General features: G+C 37.8%; 1 protein-coding gene across 1 annotated transcript in view; it reads right to left on the bottom strand.

Moving 5' to 3' along the window:
- The window catches only part of COL24A1 (collagen, type XXIV, alpha 1), a gene marked incomplete at its 3' end in the record, with an annotated part of 122,642 nt that overhangs the window by 35,972 nt on the left and 66,976 nt on the right, over window positions 1-19,694 (bottom strand). Inside the window, exons 22-24 of the mRNA XM_008947170.1 lie at window positions 16,282-16,380; window positions 15,754-15,807; window positions 14,335-14,379 (exon numbers count right to left, since the gene is read on the bottom strand). Of these exons, the coding sequence (XP_008945418.1) occupies window positions 14,335-14,379; window positions 15,754-15,807; window positions 16,282-16,380 (198 nt within the window). The remainder of the gene's footprint in view (window positions 1-14,334; window positions 14,380-15,753; window positions 15,808-16,281; window positions 16,381-19,694) is intronic.

Here is a 19,694-nt window from a genome sequence, read left to right as displayed (position 1 = left end):
GGCTTATTATAAAGACCAGTCACTATGACAGGACTGACGTTTCAACTCTCTCTCCTTCTTATATAAGAGGATGAATACAGTCCAAATGTTTGGGGAGTCAGTGTCTTCCAAACTCTCTTTAATCCTTTTGGGAGCAGTGGTAGATACCAAAACTAAAATTGAATGTATTAGGCAATAGAAATGTAAAACACAAAACACTGAAATGCTTAAAAAAAAATCATCACCTTACATAAACTTTAATTTACAAGGACTTTTGTGAAACTTTCCAGTGACAATAATAGCAATTTAGAAACCTTCTAAATAAGCACTTTTGTGGAAAATGAATCAGAGACTGGATCTCGCAACTAATGTGCCTGAGAAAGACAAAACCATTTTGTTAGGGCAAAAAAAAAAAAAAATCTAATCCTATGTTACATCACTTAAAGTTCAGCATTTTCACACATTTTAATTCAACATACTTTTAATGAGATGACGTAAGTACATTTAAAATATCCTCTTACCACATGACAGTCTTCTATTAATTTTTTTTGTATTTCAAATTTTTATTAAAATTTGTCTTGAATCTGTGCTGAATCACTTCACTCCAGATCCATCACTCAGCAATATCACAATCTCTGTGTGCTCACTAAGGTTTCCACTTAAACATTTCCTTAAGAGCCCATCAGCTTCACACTTCATGAAGGACTTCATAAAAAAACAAGGTTTGATTTTAACAGATCAAAATCTACTTGAGGATCCTTGAAGATTCAAAGCAACTATGTATGTTAAAAAGACAGCTATGGCTGATGGACAGGAGGAGGAATAAAAGTGGATGCTCTAACAACCAATTTTTACTACTTCATACCCAGCTCACAGATAGAGAAATACCTCTACAAATCATAATATTATAAAACTGAAAGTCTAAGAAATAAATATTAACCTAGGCTGTTTTACTAGCCAGACATAATGCTACTGCCAAATATTTTAAAAATCAATCTGTCTGGTTCTTGGTATCATAGGCACTAATACTGGATCTGTTCATGTGCACTTCTAACAAATGTGGCCCAGAGCAAGCATGGACAAAAATTAGGACGTCTGATGCAAGGTTCATGCTGGCTGCTATTTGGGCCTCATAGAACCTGCAGTAAAACAAAAGTTGTCATGGACAGTCAATACCTCCTCAGGAATAAAACCCCTTGCTAGTCATAGATTTCTGTGTGAATTTGTGTTACTTCAGGTTATTCATATCTGATACTGGTACACGAGTAAGTAAATGTTCTACACAAAGGCTCTCTTGAAAGTCTTTGGTTTCAAAAGCCTTTGTGTAGAACATTTGCTTACTCGTGTACCAGTATCAGGTATGACCTGAATCTTACCCTCCACTTAGAGGTAAGAGTAACAAAGTTTTAAAGAAAACCCTGTCTCCAGACCACTGGGAAAGCAAATTAAAACTAAAAATAGTTTGAATTATCAAAATGCAAAAGAAGAGTAGAAAATGTCCCCACATTAGACATTGGCACCTGAGGTGCTTTTGACTGACAGCTGTGCAAACTGCTGTATGTATGCCACATAGCAATACTGGCTTTTGCTTGTGTGGTCCTTTATTACTATTCAAGCTGGTGGCTCCACCACTATATTTTATAAGCTATTTCCTACCTCATAACTACAGTGCTAAAAATGTTATGAAGTGACTGAAAGATCTGTAGTTGCTTTACCCAGGATTAGGTCAGGGAACATATTTGAAAGGCAGATGCCATTTTCCTCTTTTTGACACTAAGTTCTCGCCATCTGTTTCATTGACATTTTCTGTTGAGAAAGTTACTTGGTAACCAGCCAAAGGTGATAATCTGAGTGAAAATCCATGCCAGGAAAGGAGGTGAATAAAAGCAGAGACACACTATATTTGTACCTAGCAGCTGAGGTTTCACTCAGTTCTTTAAAGGACTCAAAACTTCAACTACCTGAATATTTGAAAGGCAAAATGTACTGGCACCATCGCTTAGTCTACTACTTAGGAAAGAAATAAGTAAGTTCAGTTTTGCTCCCAGTAACACCAGTGTAAAGTAGTGTAATTCTGTTTGATAGTGTTATGCAGAGAAACGCTTGCATTTAAAGGAAGCTAGCTTAAGAAGCAGTGGCAGGATGTGCCCACTGGCAAAACCTTGGAATCTAAAATGTGGATGTCATGTGCAGATACTATTCCTCTATATTTTTCTTTCCAAACCACTGAAGTACATGAAATACATCAGTTAAATTCAGACAGACAGTAAAAGGGACAAACAGTAAGACTGTGTGCCAGTGAGTACACTATTATCAAATAAGTTTAATGTGTGCCAGAACAATTTAGCCTTGATTACTGCTAAAATAGCCTTAAACATTTTTTGTTGTATTTTAGTGCTGAAAAAATCACTTGGGCACCAAATAAGTATGGAGAGAAAGCTATAGATTGGGTGGTGGGAAAGCAACACAGTTGCAAAAATAACTACCACACGGGTAGCATCTGACTCCCTCTTGGTCAGGGAACAAGTAGAGGGCTGACAGGCTTTTCTGATGTTATACTGGATCTGCAGGTGTTGCATTTATATGTGAATCTTTTAAACAACCACGAGAAACAGACAGCCTAAGGTTAGTACTATAGTGGCAGTCAGGACATAGTTCGCTCTCTGGGAAGGATACTGTATTTTACACAGCGTACTTGCCATAAGCAGCTTGGAGATGACATGAAGTGAATTGGCAACAAAAATTCCATTCAAATCTGAAGTACTGTCACTTGAAAAGTGATAATCAGAATAGTTACATTTATAGAAGTTCTTGGTTTTGATTGTGAAGTTCACACTGGCAGCATTTTGTAATCGGCGCAAAAGAAAAAAAATACTCTTCTGAAGGTAGATATTACTCCACAGAGTTATATATTTGCTACACTGAATTGGGATAAAACTTATTTACATTTATCCATCTGACTAGTGGCTTTTTTCCCCTGGGTAACAAAAGTCTGCTTCTTGAACAGATTATGCTTCTCTTTGACCGTTCTCAACTGTATAGGGAGTGTTGACTTAGGGTGCTAGTCCTAACTTGCAAAACCTTAAAGGTTTTGGGCTATGGGTAGTCTGTGGGGTAGTATGGCAGCTGAAACTAGCTGGTGAAGAGCACTACTAGTAAAAAGTCCTTACAGAAAATTGAGCAACAGCTTGAAAAAGCTAACCTCCAGATATTTTCTTCTTGAAAAAAAGACCTAGAAGCAATGACAGTACATAAGTTCATCAAGGGTAAAAGACAAGAAGCACAACATAGAAAAACAAGTATTGTTATTACCATTCACTGTAAGATATTCATAGAACTTAAATTAATCTGTATTCAACAGATTTCTGAAAGCAGCTGAACTAGTTTCTTCTTCTGAAGCCCTTTGCAATGCCCTATTAATTCAACAGTCTTGGAAAAAACAAAACCAAACCAAACATAACTGACTTGTCTTTTGGCCTATGGCTTACCATTCATTTTTGCATATCCCCAAAGCCCAGACTTTTCATGATAGTTCAAAGAACTCCTTCTGTTGAGCATCCTGAACATATCAGCTAAAGCCCATTTAATCGCCTCAAGCAAAAGAAATTGCAGTTTCCTTTCGCCATGAATTAAGCATCCATGGTGCCTAATCCAGCTAATTTTTACCTCTGTAGGAGATGGGATAATTGCTTTATGGGAATTCTTCTCAAAAGCAATTCAACCCCCAGGCACTTGGCCTGACCATAGCATTTTCTTGCCTTCCCACAGACTCTCACAGGCTGACCATTTTCAGCCTGCTGTGGAGCTGCCATTGACAGCCTGAATATCACTTTTTCTTATCCTTTTTTCAGCTGTAAATTTCTATTCTTCTTTAGCTTTTTTTGGGGGGAGGGAAGGGCGCACTTCTCATTTCAGCTTGGTTTCTCTTCTACTGGTTCAGAAACTATTTGCAAACTTGCTGACATGTAACTTTTCATGGTCTTTGAAGATTATTTTTCCAGGATTTGTGTTCATGAACTCTGCTTATTTTAGTTTGTCCTTTTGACACCAGTTGTACATGCTGCAGCTGACAGTTTTACCCTCGTACTGTCTCAATATGCGTATAAACATCAGTGACTCCTCATTCAGAAGAGTATGGGCCAAGGGCTGAATTTCTGTAATGAAAAATGTAAAAGCTAACAAAGAAAAATTGGAATGAACTTGCACTTAGGTATTCATTGTGGCCCAGCCTGAATAAATACTAGCATTACTAAACAGTAACACAAGGCTGACAAGCCACTGATTTAAAAGTTCAGATCAATTTTGTGCCATAAAAGTTGAGCCATGAATCATTTTCTTAAATCATCCCTGGCATTTCAGTGCAGACAAGTCAATTATATGAGATCCTTGAAGCTGTTTTCAAATATTTGCTATCCATCACTGGATAGTATCTGATCTAAGCATATGAAATCCAGTTGCACATGTCAGCAAAGTGAGATCTTCCTGCTCCAAATGTAAAGGCAATTTTCTCAGTAGCTGAAGTGGTTGTTTCTTTTGGCATGATTGCCAAAAGATTTTGTCTCATCAGCAGTGTAAATATGCTCTGTCTGCTGTTCCTTACTTCTCGCTATCTTAACCAATCCCTCTTCAATTGGACCTGACAGTCCTGCAGTTAATTGAATATCTTGCTACAAAAGACAGCTGCTGGGTCCTACCACAGCTCTGGGCTCTGCTTAACCAAGCAGCACCACCTGAACCTGACAGAGTTCCACTTTAAACAGGGTATATGCTTGAGCCAGAGAAACAGTTTTTGTTGTAGATTCTGTTAAGGAATAGCATCTGAATTCGATCTTAGGCACATTCCCAACCTAGTATTAAAATGTGTCATTTTAAGCTTATGAGCACAGTGAATATTTTATAAATTTAGTGTACCCAGTTTCCACAATGGACAAGCATCCAGAAATACTTCAGCAGAAATGTGCACCGAAGAGTCAACAGCTTCATGTGACCTAAGAAAAGTTGGACAATATGGCTTCTAGCCAACTGACAAAGCTGTATTTCAGCACATATCCCATCTTAGTAGAGTGAATAACCAAGCATTATAATCCAGTCCCTGCTGCTGAAACTTCCCTGCTTGCGCACAGTTGTCATTTGTATTTTTCTAAGCTGATATTAAGCAGAACTTGACCTGGAAAAGCTACTACAGAAAAACAATAACTATTTTGGCACCTCAGGCAGCAGTGACAGATCTATTAGTCAAAGATAGAAGATAGATAACAGGAAGAGTAAGAAAATGGAAAGAAACACAAGAAAAATATTGGTGCAACCCTTTGGTATCAAGAGCAAACATGCCCATGTGCTTCATGTCATTATTTGCTATGAACTGAATATTTACAGGATTTATTATTGCAAAACTGCTTCTTTGACAGCTTACTCAGGAAATGCACTAGTTTTCTTCCGGAAAACTGGAATTCTGTAATGGATTCCCCATTGCTAAAAACCATTTTATTCTTGCAGCTCATGCCTGACTACAGCTAGGTAGTTAGTATAATTATTATATTAATCATCACAGCAACTTATAATACATTATTATATATTTGAGCTAGTGAATATTACATTTGTATTAGAATCAAGGCCATTTATTGGTGAATGACATTATACAAAATATCTGAATAGTGCAAAACGTGTGCACTGAATTCAATTTCACTGAGGAGCAAAACAAAGGCCATGACATATCCAGAAACTTAAGGTTAAGTAACTAGCTTCTGTGACTGTTTTAAGTACCATTATTAATGTAGTGAATTAAGATTGAGTTTGGCTTTGTCTTCTGTTGAGGATTTTGGTTTATGTGGCACTCTGCAACAGAATAAATGCTATCAATTTTCCCTAACATAATAGAGGCTGAAAAACAGAATTCCTATGTAATAAAAGCTTAATTTTGCTCACTGTTGGGTGAGGAAAACAAGCAAACAAACAAAACAACAAACCACAAGCAAGTTTAATGTTGGCAGAGAAATGCTGGTTGTATGGACAGGAGATTATATTACTGTGTCCCAGTATAGAGTCATTTCTGCATCTCTCCATAAAGGCAACACAGTGTCCTACCCATTTCTCCTCTACCATCATTCCCCAGTAGTCATCCATATCTGCCCTAATCATTCAGCAATATAAAAAATCTCCTGATTTTCCACATGGTATTGTAAGGAAAGGAAAGTATTGCTTTACAGCTCTGATTACAACCCAACAAAATGAAGGTTTTTCTATGTATAAAATGCTGAGCAACACTACAGATCAAGCTGCTGTTAAGTATACTTGCTATGTTTAGAGATATGCTGGCTGACATGGCATCATATGGCATTACTGGTTCGTGTTGAGCTTCTCAGACCCCTTCCCCAGAGCACAGAGTCTTCAGAGTGCACAGGGGAACTGGATTTCACTTACAAGTAGTTCAGAAAATTCCAGTAGTAATGATGCTTTTGATGAGCTGTCTGATGTATGTCTGCTTGGTACCTTGTAGGCAACGGGGAGCTGACTGCCTGCCATCTAAACTGAGCAGAGTTTGTGTGACTGGTACAGCACTGAGCCCAAACCAGGGTATAGTATCTCTCCTCAGCATACATGGGCTCAAGAAACAAAACCAACTTAGTCATGTTCTGTGCAACACCTGGGTAACTCAAGCATGAGTCAACAAGCTCACACCTGCTCATAATTCCCAGAAAAAAAAATTAAAATACAAAAGGCTATGGGATGAAATCAAGCAGAGAGAACTGCAGGACAGTATGTTTAAGTGATGATTATCAACTTCAAAAGCACCTGCAATGAATGAACTGGGAAAGATAATGACTTTCAAAGAAGCACTATTGGAGACTGTGGATCACAAAATAAATAAAAACATGCTACTGCAAAAGTGGGCATGTGTATGCAAAAATATGGCTTAAAAGAAACAATTTTTCTTTTCTCTCAGAAGCATGAACAGTTTGGGCAGGAAATTGGAGTCATAGATATTTAGATGAATTGGAAACAGTCTACACAAAATTATCTAGAAAACATGAAAGGCTAAGTGAATTGACAGTGTTTAGCCTAAAAAGAAAGAATGAAGGAGGCACACAGTAACAACCATTATTTGTAAAACTCTGTTTGCAACAGAAGGGAATCAAGTTACACAATTGGAAGAACATTCTAAAAATAAAGATAGAGAAACGCTGTGCTGCCTGCAGGTCATGAAGCCTTTGCTCTTGAAGCTTTTTAATAACTGGTTAGCCAAATACTTGTCAGGAATGACAAAGATCCTGCCTAGGCAGTAGAGCACGGACTACATGTCACCTCAGGGTCACCTTGGACTCTGTGATTTTATGGAGAGTGGAGAGAACAAGTCCACAAAATGCATCTCAGGCTACATGCAGCCTTTCCAATTATTTAACTGGGAAAGGATCACTTGTTCACTCACTTGAACATGTTTTGGAAGATTCCCTACGACTACCTTTAATATTCACTCAACCTATTAGGGAAAAAAAAAAAAAACACCCAAACAACAGAATTAAAACTGGAAAACAATGCTGGGGACTTTCTTTAAGTAATATTATTCTGAAAGACCACAAAGGTATAGCCAACATACTACAGCTTCAAAGAAAGGTAAAGCTAATCAGAAAGTTACTGCAACAAATTACTTATTCACTATCAAATAAACATAGAATTAAAAATAAAACCAGGAAGAGAAAGAACTCAAGCTTACTGCTTCACCAGTTTTTCCAAGGTTTCCCTGGTCTCCTTGTTCTCCCTGTTAAATGTAGAAAACAGATGATGTAGATCATTAGAAAAGTAATTTCTTTCATATGTGTATAATGAAGTCCTCTATTTCCCTAGGAGCCTCTTATTTTCTAAATGGCATCTGCCAATTAAATTTTTAAAGGCTAAATTAAGCAATCAGTAAATATTGAAATTCTGTCAGTGGCTGAATTGGATTCATAAAATGATGTCCAAATGTGTTTAGGACTTGTTCACAAAAATGAAATCTATGTACTAAGGGCTCACTAAATATATTAAGTCAGCAAATACTGTAAATTAATTATTTAGTTTTTATTAAAATCTACTTAAATTTTTCTTTCATCAAATTATCTTCATTATTTCCACAGGTACTTCTAAAGTAAATGTTACATATTAATTTTCTTATAAAATATTAGGAAAATTGACATTTGAATGACAATTTGACAAACTTTTCACCCTGCCCCCAAAAGCTTGGAACTGACATGAAGTATTAGATTAACTGGCAGGAAGTATTAGATTAATTAGTCCTGTTCTTTAATGTTACGTAACTTTGGAACATTTTGTATTTTACAAGTGGAAGCAGGGTGTATATGCACTATTAATTATCTGACGACGACTATCATCTCAGTGCCCTAATGAACAGTGATTTGGGTCCTGTTTACTCAGATTGCAACTCAGCACTGAGAAATTCTGCTGCCACAAGCTCCTCTTTCAAACTGCAGCACTTCATTTCATACCCCTCACACCCCTGAAATCCTGTCAGTGCAAGAAACTGCCCTGGGCCCATTGTTGCCCCCAGGCCCAGCCACCCTCACATCCCCAGGCAGCTAGATCTCATTTTAGCAGGTACTGCTTTTGCTCACATATTCCTGTCTCCTACAGCTGCATAATTTCCTTCTTTTCCAACATGAGTTGGAAGTTGCATGTTTTCTGCAAGAAAGAAGAAGACTCACCAGTATGATATACATCAATATTATATGGAAGTGTGTGTACTGATATCCTTTCACTGGCATGCCACTGCCTATACTAGTGTATAATTCTACACGATTGATACTCCAAACACATTTTATTTCATACATAAAACCATCACTCACCTTTAAACCTTCTGGTCCAGGATCACCTACATAACCTTTCTGTCCTGGCTTTCCCTAAAATAATGATTAGAATAAAATATTGTAACTATTTTATTTTTTAAATATTTGTAAATATTTTGTTTAAAATTAAATCAGATTTCCGTATTTATCAAAATGTGTTTACTTGAAGCAAGTGCATTTATAAATCTACACTTGCAAATACACTGTTGATTATTACAGCAAACACTAACACAGTAAGCAGAATCTGTACTAACTCTTACAGCAGTTAACACTGAGGAAAACTAGTCACAATGCAAGAATCAAACATATTTAAATTTCACTTTAAAAGAAATATTAAGGAGACAAAGAAAAGGCAAAGTCGTGTTCTCCCCTTGCTAATTCCAGCAGAATAGGGACTGACACTAATAGAATTTGATGTTTAGACTTGAGGGACTGGTGTCATAATCATCCTTCCTCAGTCAGACAACATCAGCTCAAATATCCTCCCTTCTTAGTTCTTTGAAGTGATTATTTTAAGCCTCATCTCTCTCCACTAACTCGTGTTTTGGTGCTGATAGATCTTGTTGCTATGGTACTCTGTGAATAACATATTGCTACCTGGAAGAAACACAGCAACATCAATCAGAGCAGGAGGCCATGAAGTGATGATATCTTAGAAGCCTTTTATAACATACTTCCCTTTCTCTTCTGTTACTCACACAGATCCAACTAGATATGCTTTTCCCCCCTGCATTTTCAGTTAGATGTTTCTAACTTAATTATGTCTCATTTTCAGGTGGTCATTTTCCCTTCATTTTCCTCTACAACATAAGACATGGCCTAAACATTTGGTTATCTGAATAGCATAGCACTACCTAAACACACTTCCCTCATCTACTCCGAGACAAAGAATCTGGTTCAAAAGAAAAACATTCAATGGACTGGGTCTGGCTCTTAAGCAAGTTGCTAATGAGATTGCTGAAGCCCGACAACTGGAGAAAAAAAATTAATTCAACATTTTAATGATTCAGTATAAAAAGATGCAGATTTCTGCTAAAAGGAAATTATCAGCTGTTTTTCCAGCAGACTGAATAATTGCAATCACAGGACTCTGTAATGAGAGCTTCCCTTTCCACATTGGTAGTTCTGAGACAAGAGCAACTGAAGCAACAGATAACAATCAAGTTTCTTAAAAAAAGATGAGAATTTTTTTCCATTTAGCTCTTTTGCTCTGGCTGTCCTGTGCCTGTCTTTCAGAGCACAGTATGTGTATGTTTCTGGTCATCTCAGAAATTCTCTACATGGCTTAAAGTGTTATAGTCTTAGTAGGTTCTGTGACTTCTCATACAAATCCCTTTTAATCTTTCTCATTCTCTCTCTACCTGCCTGAGTGATTTAATTTTGCCCTACAAGTTCCAACAAATATTACTGCTTTAGGAACAGATTGTTGTTTTTGCCAATTGATTAAATCATGGCATAGCCAGGAATACACAGAGAAAAGACCGTGAAGAGAAGTTCAGAGAGACCCAGATAAATCAAGTCATGTCTTTCCACAGGCTTAGCAAAGAACAAGTAAGTGATGGGCTTCTGCAGGTTACTACATGCTGTTGAACGACTTTGCTGTGATGAACCTTAAAGTCTTTCTAGAGAGCAAGACTAACATAAAAACGTTTAACATAAATTAATTGAAAAAAAAAAAAAAAACAAACTAGTGGCAACTATTAACTACCTTGATTATTTTAGTCCTATCAGAAGTGAGTTGGAGTTAAAACTTAAAAAGGTTTCTTGGCTGTAGAACCCCAGCTACGTCCTAGCTGCGAAGGACACACAACAGATGTGAGGTAATCAGAAAATGGAACAAGCAGGTTTAACTGGTAAAGCAATCTGAAAGATACACATGTGGCTTTAAACAGAAATGCAATACAACTGTAAATTCCACATGGAGGAAAAGCCACTGACAGAAGGTTAAACTAGGGATGGCTGCTTTTCTGCTTGTCAACCCCTGAGAAAATTCCTCTTCCAGGGCAGGGTAATCCCAAAGGAAATGTCTGTTTCCTAAAATATTAGCCGAAAGTTCTGCCCTTCCCTTTCAGGAAATAGCACCCACCTGTGCTTCCTTTCACTTCATGATGGGTTGATACAGGTGTGTATATTTTAATATAAATATCTCTCACTATCACCCTATTCCCATCCCTCCAAAAAGATCCTCACATGCCTTCACCCCACAGGAAGGCATATGCCACCTTCACAAGATACTGCACTGGGGGAATGAGGCAACTTTGAGGGGGTTTTCCTCCATCCTCAAGAGGAATCGCTCACCTCATGATGATCTAAATAGCCGCTTTTCTTTTACTCATGTATCTCAAATTAGTCCACTCACAATTCCTTCTTACATTCTAGTTTAAAACATTTTTCCCCCTTTTAAAGGCATTTTCTCCTGCAGGAATGAAGATACCAAAAAAAGCACCAATGCTTGCACTGACTGAGCTGAGCTACACTGACAGTTACAGTGTTAATATTTGGATAGCTTTTCAGAAAGAGTTAATTGGAAGGAAACTGAATAAACACAGTTACTTCTTTAGCATGGCACCTACTGTATTTTCACATGACAAATAAACAGATACTAAAATATCCAGCACTTTTTGATTTAGAAGGATTAATTTAAGAGCATGTAAGGAATTGACATTGGAATAGAATGGGTGAGAAGGTTTGGAAACAAATGAAAAATCAAATTGTGTGATCAAATTCAGCTCAAACCACTCTTCCTAAATTTAGACAGGCTGAGCTCCGTGGAACCTGAGATATATCCTGAGTAAGCAGTGAAGCGTCCTCTGTTTTGGCTCCAGTTGTTTTAGACACATGGGAATTCTTTTCCAAGCTGGGACCTGAGAACCAGAGCACAGGTTCATTTTCGCTTTCTGTTCCAGGAGAGGATTACCAATTTTGCTGGCAGCGGTGGTCCCATGGCTTTTGGTCTCATGTGCGTTTTTTAAAACAAATGTTAGAAACAAAGGTGGGGGCAGGTGGCGAGGCAGAGGAGAAAAATGAGATGAAAATTTACAGCTGCTTACTTGGCACATGCCTAAACCTGAACTGGGAGCTGAACACTTCGACCTGAAAAATTGCACAGTAGAAGAGATGAGGAATTCCCGAAGCGCTAGAAAGCTGCTCCATAACTATCCAAGAGAGAACTAGAACCATTTCGTAAGAATAATCAAAGGTTTACAATCTATCACCTACTAGGATACTTCACCTAGTTTAGGCAAACACCATGAAAGTCAGGATAACAGTGGCTACAAAGAGGACTAACCTATTAACTGTGCTGACAAATAAGGTCTGTAGGACAGGAAGCAGGGTTGTAGCAAGAAAGACCAGCAAGACTTTCACATAGAATGGCTAGACATTAGAAAAGCATCTGTAAAACAGGCAAAGGAGTGAAGCAGATGCCAAGGAGAATGAAGAATCCTCACCCCTGGAGGCTGCAAAAAACAAATTCAAGACACATCTGTCAGCTAAAGGCATAGCTGATGGTGCCTCGGGGCCATGAATGGACAGACCACTTTTTAAGGTCCCTCTCAGAGATCTCCCTTACCCCCCATGGCTATTTAATTAGAGTAACAACAACAGAGTTTTGATGGCACATACTTTCAGATGTAGCATTTACTTTTTTACACTCCGTTCATGGAAAATGGAAGCAAAGCCTATGTAAATCAAATGAATGTGAAACTGCAATCAAGCAAGCATAATTCAAAAAGACAGATGTGTTCAGCAGCTTACTGACTCAGGACTGCTAAACAATATCAGATTTAACAGCTTCATGGCTAGGACTCTCTCTCTGATGTAATCAGTCTGTGTTACAAGTGGGAGCGAAGCAAGGACAAGTGGAGATGGGAGCTGAGTTCAGAGCAGCAGTGTGAACAAGTTGGCCTGGAGCTGTGAAACGGCTGGAGCCAACAGAAGCCATAGAATCCAGGAGAAAGCAGACGGGCCCCAGGATGAGGTGAAAAAACAGGCAAGGCTCCCCATCAAGCGAAATTCCCATTTCCCCTGTCTCTCATTTCAGGAGGGGACATTAGCCAGCAAGCTACTAAAAAATGTCTGGACACAGCAAACCTGGGGCCAACCAGATCCATATACTCTTCTCTCAAACAGCTTGCTGTTAGAAAGAAACCAGGGAGCCATAAAACATGCCAATAGTGTGAATATTTCCCATTGAGAGAAATCAAAACCAAAATAATTTAGGTCAAACTGACACAAAATAGATTAAAAATATTTCAGCATGCTAGGTTACATAGAAATTCTTCCTCTTGGGTCACTTTGACACCAGCTAATGGTGGCCTGTGTGTGCCCAGTGATGTGGAGAACGTGCAGGTCAGTGCCTCACTGCCCATGAGTCACCTGCTGCAGCAGCACCTTTTCCAGTTGCCACAGCACAGTATGGGAGATGCTATCCAGCCACAAAGCTGGGCCCAAGGAGGAGACTTAAAGTATGATGCAGCTAAAATAAAAATTTCCATGAGGCTCTTGGCAGAATCTCATGGACATAAAACAATATTGAACTGAGTCACAAAGTGTTTTGAAACTCTGTTCAATTTTTATTTTTCTCCTCAGCTGAAAAAAAAAAAGTTGGTTTTGGATCATTTTTGTTTGGTTGGTTTGGTTTGTTAAACACTTAATCCATGAGACAAATAGGCATTTTAATATTATTTCCGATAGAAAAATTCCCAGCTTTGACCAGCTAATGAACAGGAAAAATGACATAGGACTATATCCACACTAGAACCAGGAAACAATGGTAAAGACCTTCCCAAGTTCAGGCAAAAAATGGGAAGTCATCCAAAATGAAGGCCAAGTCAGTGATTACCACACATAAGAAAATTAAGAAAAGGCAGAAAATCATATTGCTTTCAAGAAACTTAGCAACACTCCCATAGTCCCTACTGCAGGATAGCATTAATTTTTTAGCTTAGAATTTTTCTAAAAATAAGCTTCAAGTCCACCAAAATACTCTTAGACACTAGTATGTTTTATAACTAAGGTGGCTGTTAGCTTTAAACCTTTATATTTTAAAACATGTTAGCACAAACAGCAGTGTGACATTCCATCTTTACGGTTCTTGGCAAATGTCTACCAGATCAGTTTGAAAATGATTTCTTAAAGCATCAGCCCTTGATATTTCTCCTTGTGAGCTAAGCCTTATGGTGGATTCTTCCTCAATTTAAATATTCTGATACATCAGTTTGTTCAGTCCCTAAGAAGTGCATGATGGTTTCATCTCAGAGGAGCACCATAAGCAGTTTGTTATTGACTCTTTCCTTTGCAAAAGTTTTATTTTGTGCACCATGGCTTTGATTTCCTTTCAAATCCATCCTATGGAAAACCATTTTTCCTCCCAGCTCTGCTCCGAGCACGTGCCAAGGAAAAAGACACATTTATTCAGGAGAAGCCATTTTAACATGATCACCTCCCACAGTATATTTGCCTTTTAAAAATGTACTTCTGGAAAACAGTCTGCCCTAACAAAATTACTTATACTTACTCTTGGGCCGACTCCTCCAATAGGCCCAGCTGGTCCAACTTCCCCCTAAAAGAAATCAAGACTTCAGTAATCTTTAAGCCAAGAATAGCTTTAAAAAAATAAATCTGCAGATATCTATTTGTATCTATAATATTACCTTGTTTGTTGCATATGTGTGTATTTGAGTCCATGTCTGACAGAAACACTATAAGAGAGACTAATCTGATTTCAGACAAAATCATTAGCCAGAAAGCCACGCCCTATGTTGCCACTAGATGCAGCCAGAAAGGCTGTGAAACCGTTGGTATATCTACCATTACAGCAGTATTTTCCCAATTTTGAACAGGGAGAGACTCAGCAATGATGGGTCAGCCTCTCTGTCTGCCCTGCATTTACTCTCTTCTAGCAACATTTGACACTTCACAACAATAAATACAGTAGGAACATTGCTGCTTTTTTTTTCCATGTTGCTCTGGCACAGCCACTAAATTACCAAACCATTTTGTCAGGGTTTATCCTTCTCTGTTCTTAGGGGTGGAGGGAGACTGAGGGTGAGGTTGCTCAGGTGTGTAGGAGAAGAAATGAGACACTGTGCCTGCGCTGTGCAGTGCACCGATACAGTTCTGCAGGATGGGGAACTGCAATGTTAACTCTCTAGGGTTCACTCATTACAGAGTTATATCAAAGCATGGATTTGTACCAATGCCATGCCAAGATCTCATGCTGTGATAATTTTATGGTTCAGTGTTCTTCCTCAATATGGAAGATGCTCTCCAGATTTTGGAGAAAGTGGTACACAGCTCTTTTTTAATTACAAGCGATAGGGAACACAAGAATTAAGAAATCCTGTCTGCAGCTTCCTGGCTTCTAACTAAACAGATCATGTTGCCACTGTTCACTCTTAGTCATCACTCAATAACTGTCACAGAAGCCCATAATTAAGTTACTCAGAAGTTTAGAGGTCTATCCCCAGAATCACTGATTAACTTATTTCTAGTGTTAATTACTTTTAGCCTAAGAGGCACGCATTTTTATGATGATCAATTAAGAACACCCAATAAATTGGTAAAATGAAGAGCTGCTACTTCCTCCCCCTTCAGTTAATAGGGGTCCAACTGTTTACTTCAGTGTATCTAGAATACTGTAATTAAATTGGTACATGGTTTCTATCTTTGTACCATGTCCACTCTCCTCAGTTTAACTAAAAGAACCACATCCAACTCTGGACACATATTACCTGAGATTCCACTGAAATAACTGAAGTAAAACACCTAATGGCTGCACAGCCCTATAAGGCTACTAAAACCTCTTTACAGTACTTGCCAAAATGCATGTGAAACTTGAAATTTTGCAAGAAACCATTGTTGTCTAACCCTCTTAACCCTCCCGATTTTTTCTTTTAAACATAATTTCTTTGACTGAATAATTTTTCCATCTTACCTCAACTCCTTTGGGGCCTTGTGGTCCTGGAGACCCTCGGTCACCCATAACTCCCTAAACATTGAAACAAAGACAGTGAGAACTTGTATCAACTAACAAACAGGTTGGTCTAGTTTCTGTCCTCTTATAAACCTGGACAGAAATACAAAACCGAGGAAGCCAGCTTCATTTCTTACTGTTGTTCTTAGGATTTCCCTTAGGAAGCCAGAAAAAGACGCAGCAGAATTTTAATAGTTGCTGGAAAAATGGGTATCTTACAAACTTCTACTACATAACTTTTTCTGAAGCTTTTTTGTTTTCTCTTTTTGAAAAGTAAGTAAGAAAATATTTGAGTTCACAAAAGAACAATTCTTCTTTTTGGAGGATGTAAAGCACGCCATCGTATTAAGATTAAAGCAGAACCAGTGCAACTCATAGATGTTTCAGTGAAGTAGCATAATGTGATGACAACATTGTAACAGAAATGAACTACAAAGTGAATTTCAACTACTAGCTTGTTCAAAACTACCTTTGATTTTCAGCCCTTACTTTTCTGTCAGGATTATAATCAGCTTCACAGAGATAAAGCACCTTATCCTGTGCCAACTCCAAGTTGCCCTGACTGCTCACACCAACATTTTTGAAACTCTGTTAAAATGATTTCACAGCTAGTAGTGTATTAAAAACCTTGGTCATCCTAATTACAATGGTAGTAATTGGGAAAAGCACTTGACTTGGCATTGGGGAAAAAGAAAGACAAAAATCTGTGTAAACATATTATTAATGTTCTGGGAAAGCTAAGCTGAACACTATCAGATAAAGTAACAAGAACAAAGGAACTGCCCTTTAGGAGAGATATGATTATCCTCTAAAGAGAGCAATGGTGGGAAAGTTCCAAGTGTAAGCCTTATTAATTGCTTATTAATGAAGCTCAAGTCTAGACAGAAGGTGCAGGCATTGGTCCAGTAACAGTTTACTCCAGCAAGCAAAGTAAAATGGAACAGAAAATTGAACAGGCCACTTCAAGGTATGGAGTTTCATCAAAAATCTCATCAGTCTGGGGAACAACAGATCGGACTGCTCTTTGACATACCACCACAAAAGTGACAGGATGACTTTTAGCAGCACTGCAGCAGTAATATTCTTGTGTAGTTAGTCATGAAAATTTTTCATTGACAGAATTATCATTGATGATTGAGTTGTTGTTTTATTCTAATAGCAAAGCACATTTGAGATACTGTAGCTTTCAGTACAATGTAATTGTACAGTGTAAACATTAGCAACTCTGCTACTGTGCACAGCCTTCCACTGCACTAAACTGGATCCAGAAAAAAGCCTCAGATTGTAAAATGAATATTAAGACTAAATGAAATTTCCATCTCCCCTTTGAGGTTTCAGGCAATAAACAGAAAATGAAGGTAGTCATTAGACATGTGCCAAAGTGTCTGGAAAAAAAATGAAGGAGTCAGCAAATGGGGGTATCCTGTATTTCACATAAATAACTTCCCAGCTGACCATCCCTTCCAGAAGTGATGAAACTCCTGATAGCTACTTCTTTTAAATGTGTTATCCAAACAAACACAAAGGAGCAGAGGAAGGATGTTGTCAACTACTTCCATGGTACAACAAACACTGCTAGAAAACTACAGTTGTAGTCAGCATATTCTGACCATCTTCTCCTCTCACTTTTCTCAGTTACAGAGCATAAATACTTGCAAAAATAACCTAGGAAACTAAACTATGTTGACATTCCTAAAAACATTCCTATTATCTTTTGAGTAAGTGTGCTTTTTTTTTTAGTAAGTGGTGGACCAAGATCAAACACCTTCTAAAATATTATTTCCAAGCTGAGTAATGTGCTGTAGACCAAATTATGCAATGAATCCCTTGAACATCATTTTAGAGAACTCAGATTTGCTGATTACTTCACTAAATTAGGGAAAATTGACAACCGAGAACTTCTACTGGTATTTAGAGATGGCTGATAACACTCAACAGAGCTTAAACTTTCCACCAAGAGGCTGAATTTTTTTCCCATGTCAGCTGCTAAAAAATAAAGCTCACCCTGCTTTCTTGGCTTTTAAAATGTGTATTGCTTCTGAGGAAGTACAAACAAAAACACGAGGAAAAGAGAAGCACAGTGAAAACAGTTCTCTAAAAATAAAAGCTGGAGGAAATTTTTAAAAACTGCAGTCAACACAAGGCAGCTGGGAATCCCAAAAGCCAAACATTTTCAGTGTTATTCATCCCTTCTCCCTTGGTACTAGAAGCAGTGTAAGAATTTCTCCAGTTTGCCAATCTTCCTTCTCAAATATAACGCTCCATGATTAGAGAAGGCTGTCTAAATTTTTTTGTTTTTAAGACCAAGTGTGCTGGAGACCATCGAATCTTGTTCAGCTTTGTAATTTCAGTATTAAAGAAATACAGAGTCTTAAATTTTGCAGGCTACTTTTTAGTACTTTTTTTGCTGGAATTTGTAAAAAGGCAATAGATTAGTAAGGTATATAGTAAACCAACTCAACTAACAAAACTGTCTAACAACACTTTGGAATAATATGATCTCAGTGAACAAACTGGGTAGCAGGGATTAGATCTCAGTTTTATCATTCACATATCAATTTAGAGGATTAAATCTGATTTGCAGTTCAAGAACTGTTTCTCTTCCGTTTCCCCTAGACCCTAGGCACAGTCTTACATCAAAAGGGTTTTTTAAAGGGCCCTGGTAATTCAGAAACACAAAACCGACTGCCACTGCAATACGCAGATAAAACTCATTCATAAGGCTACCAACATTATACATACGTACAAGCAAGTTAGCAAAGCAATAAATCAGAACTAAAGAAAAAGTCCACACCCGTCTCTGGAAATATATTTTAGCTTCTCCCCAGTCTGCTACATCAGGTAATGTTTTCTCAGACTTCTTAGTAAATTCACATGTGAGTTCTTTTGGGACAAGGCTCTTGACATAATTGAAAGACAGGAGTTGCAAAAAAGACTGGCTAATGGTTTTGGCAACTGGATTATCTGAGGTGATCTCAAGAATTATTAACTTTGGCATGGAGGGATTGTTACAATCTTCCAGGTACAAATAAGACTATACCTTTAAACTATTTACTGCTCCCTGTCCTGTGTTTTCTTGAGTACTCTGCCACAGAACTTCACAAGTCTGTTGATGTGAAATCTTGTCATTTCCATCTCTGTTTACTCACAGACAACTTCCACCTTTTGTCCTTGGGCCAACAATATTGTTAGGCTCACGCAGTTCTTTTGCCTTGCCAATCTCTGCTCCCTGGTTTATTTGCAAAGCACAAAAAGGCCCTTCACTTTAGTAAAATAAATGAACTGCTTTCTCAGAATATAGTCATTCAAGAATCCTTTTCTACATCTAGTCCCACTTGATTAAGGTTGTCTGGAACACAAATGCCCAGAACTGTGTGTACTACCAAGATAAACTCTTCTTGTGCTTTGTGTAGTGGCACTAACGAGACACTTTGCCTCATGTGTTCTAGAATTTCACTTAATTTCTAACCACCTTATTGTGCTTTTATTTCAGAGAAATCTGGCAGCATCTTCTTGCCAGGTGTGAAGCTCTAAGGTCACACAAGCATTTTTTGTTTCAGTCTTTGCATACAGCAGTTTGAAGTAATAGAAGTGGGATAAATTAGTACAAAGTGCAGTTTTTAAGATCATCTAAAAGTGCTCAACTTGGTTTCATATACAATTTCATTCCAGAATACTTGTGCCTATTTATCAGTGAAAATACAATGTAAGAATAACTTAATTGTTACTTGCCTTTCAACAAGTAGTCGATTTTAGATATTATTCACTCATCTCCCTCTGGGTTACTTTTTGATCCACCTTCATTTTTTTTGTACTAGTCTCTACCTTTTCTATTTTAAACAAACATTTCCCATATCGGCTTTTAGCCAAAGCTTTATTGAAAATTCTATATGTGTGAATTA

The sequence above is a fragment of the Merops nubicus genome, unplaced genomic scaffold, assembly GCF_000691845.1.
Source record: "Merops nubicus isolate BGI_N331 unplaced genomic scaffold, ASM69184v1 scaffold8809, whole genome shotgun sequence".
NCBI lineage: Eukaryota > Metazoa > Chordata > Aves > Coraciiformes > Meropidae > Merops > Merops nubicus.
The sequence above is the reverse complement of the archived record's forward strand: the minus strand, read 5'-3'. Positions and strand labels throughout refer to the sequence as shown.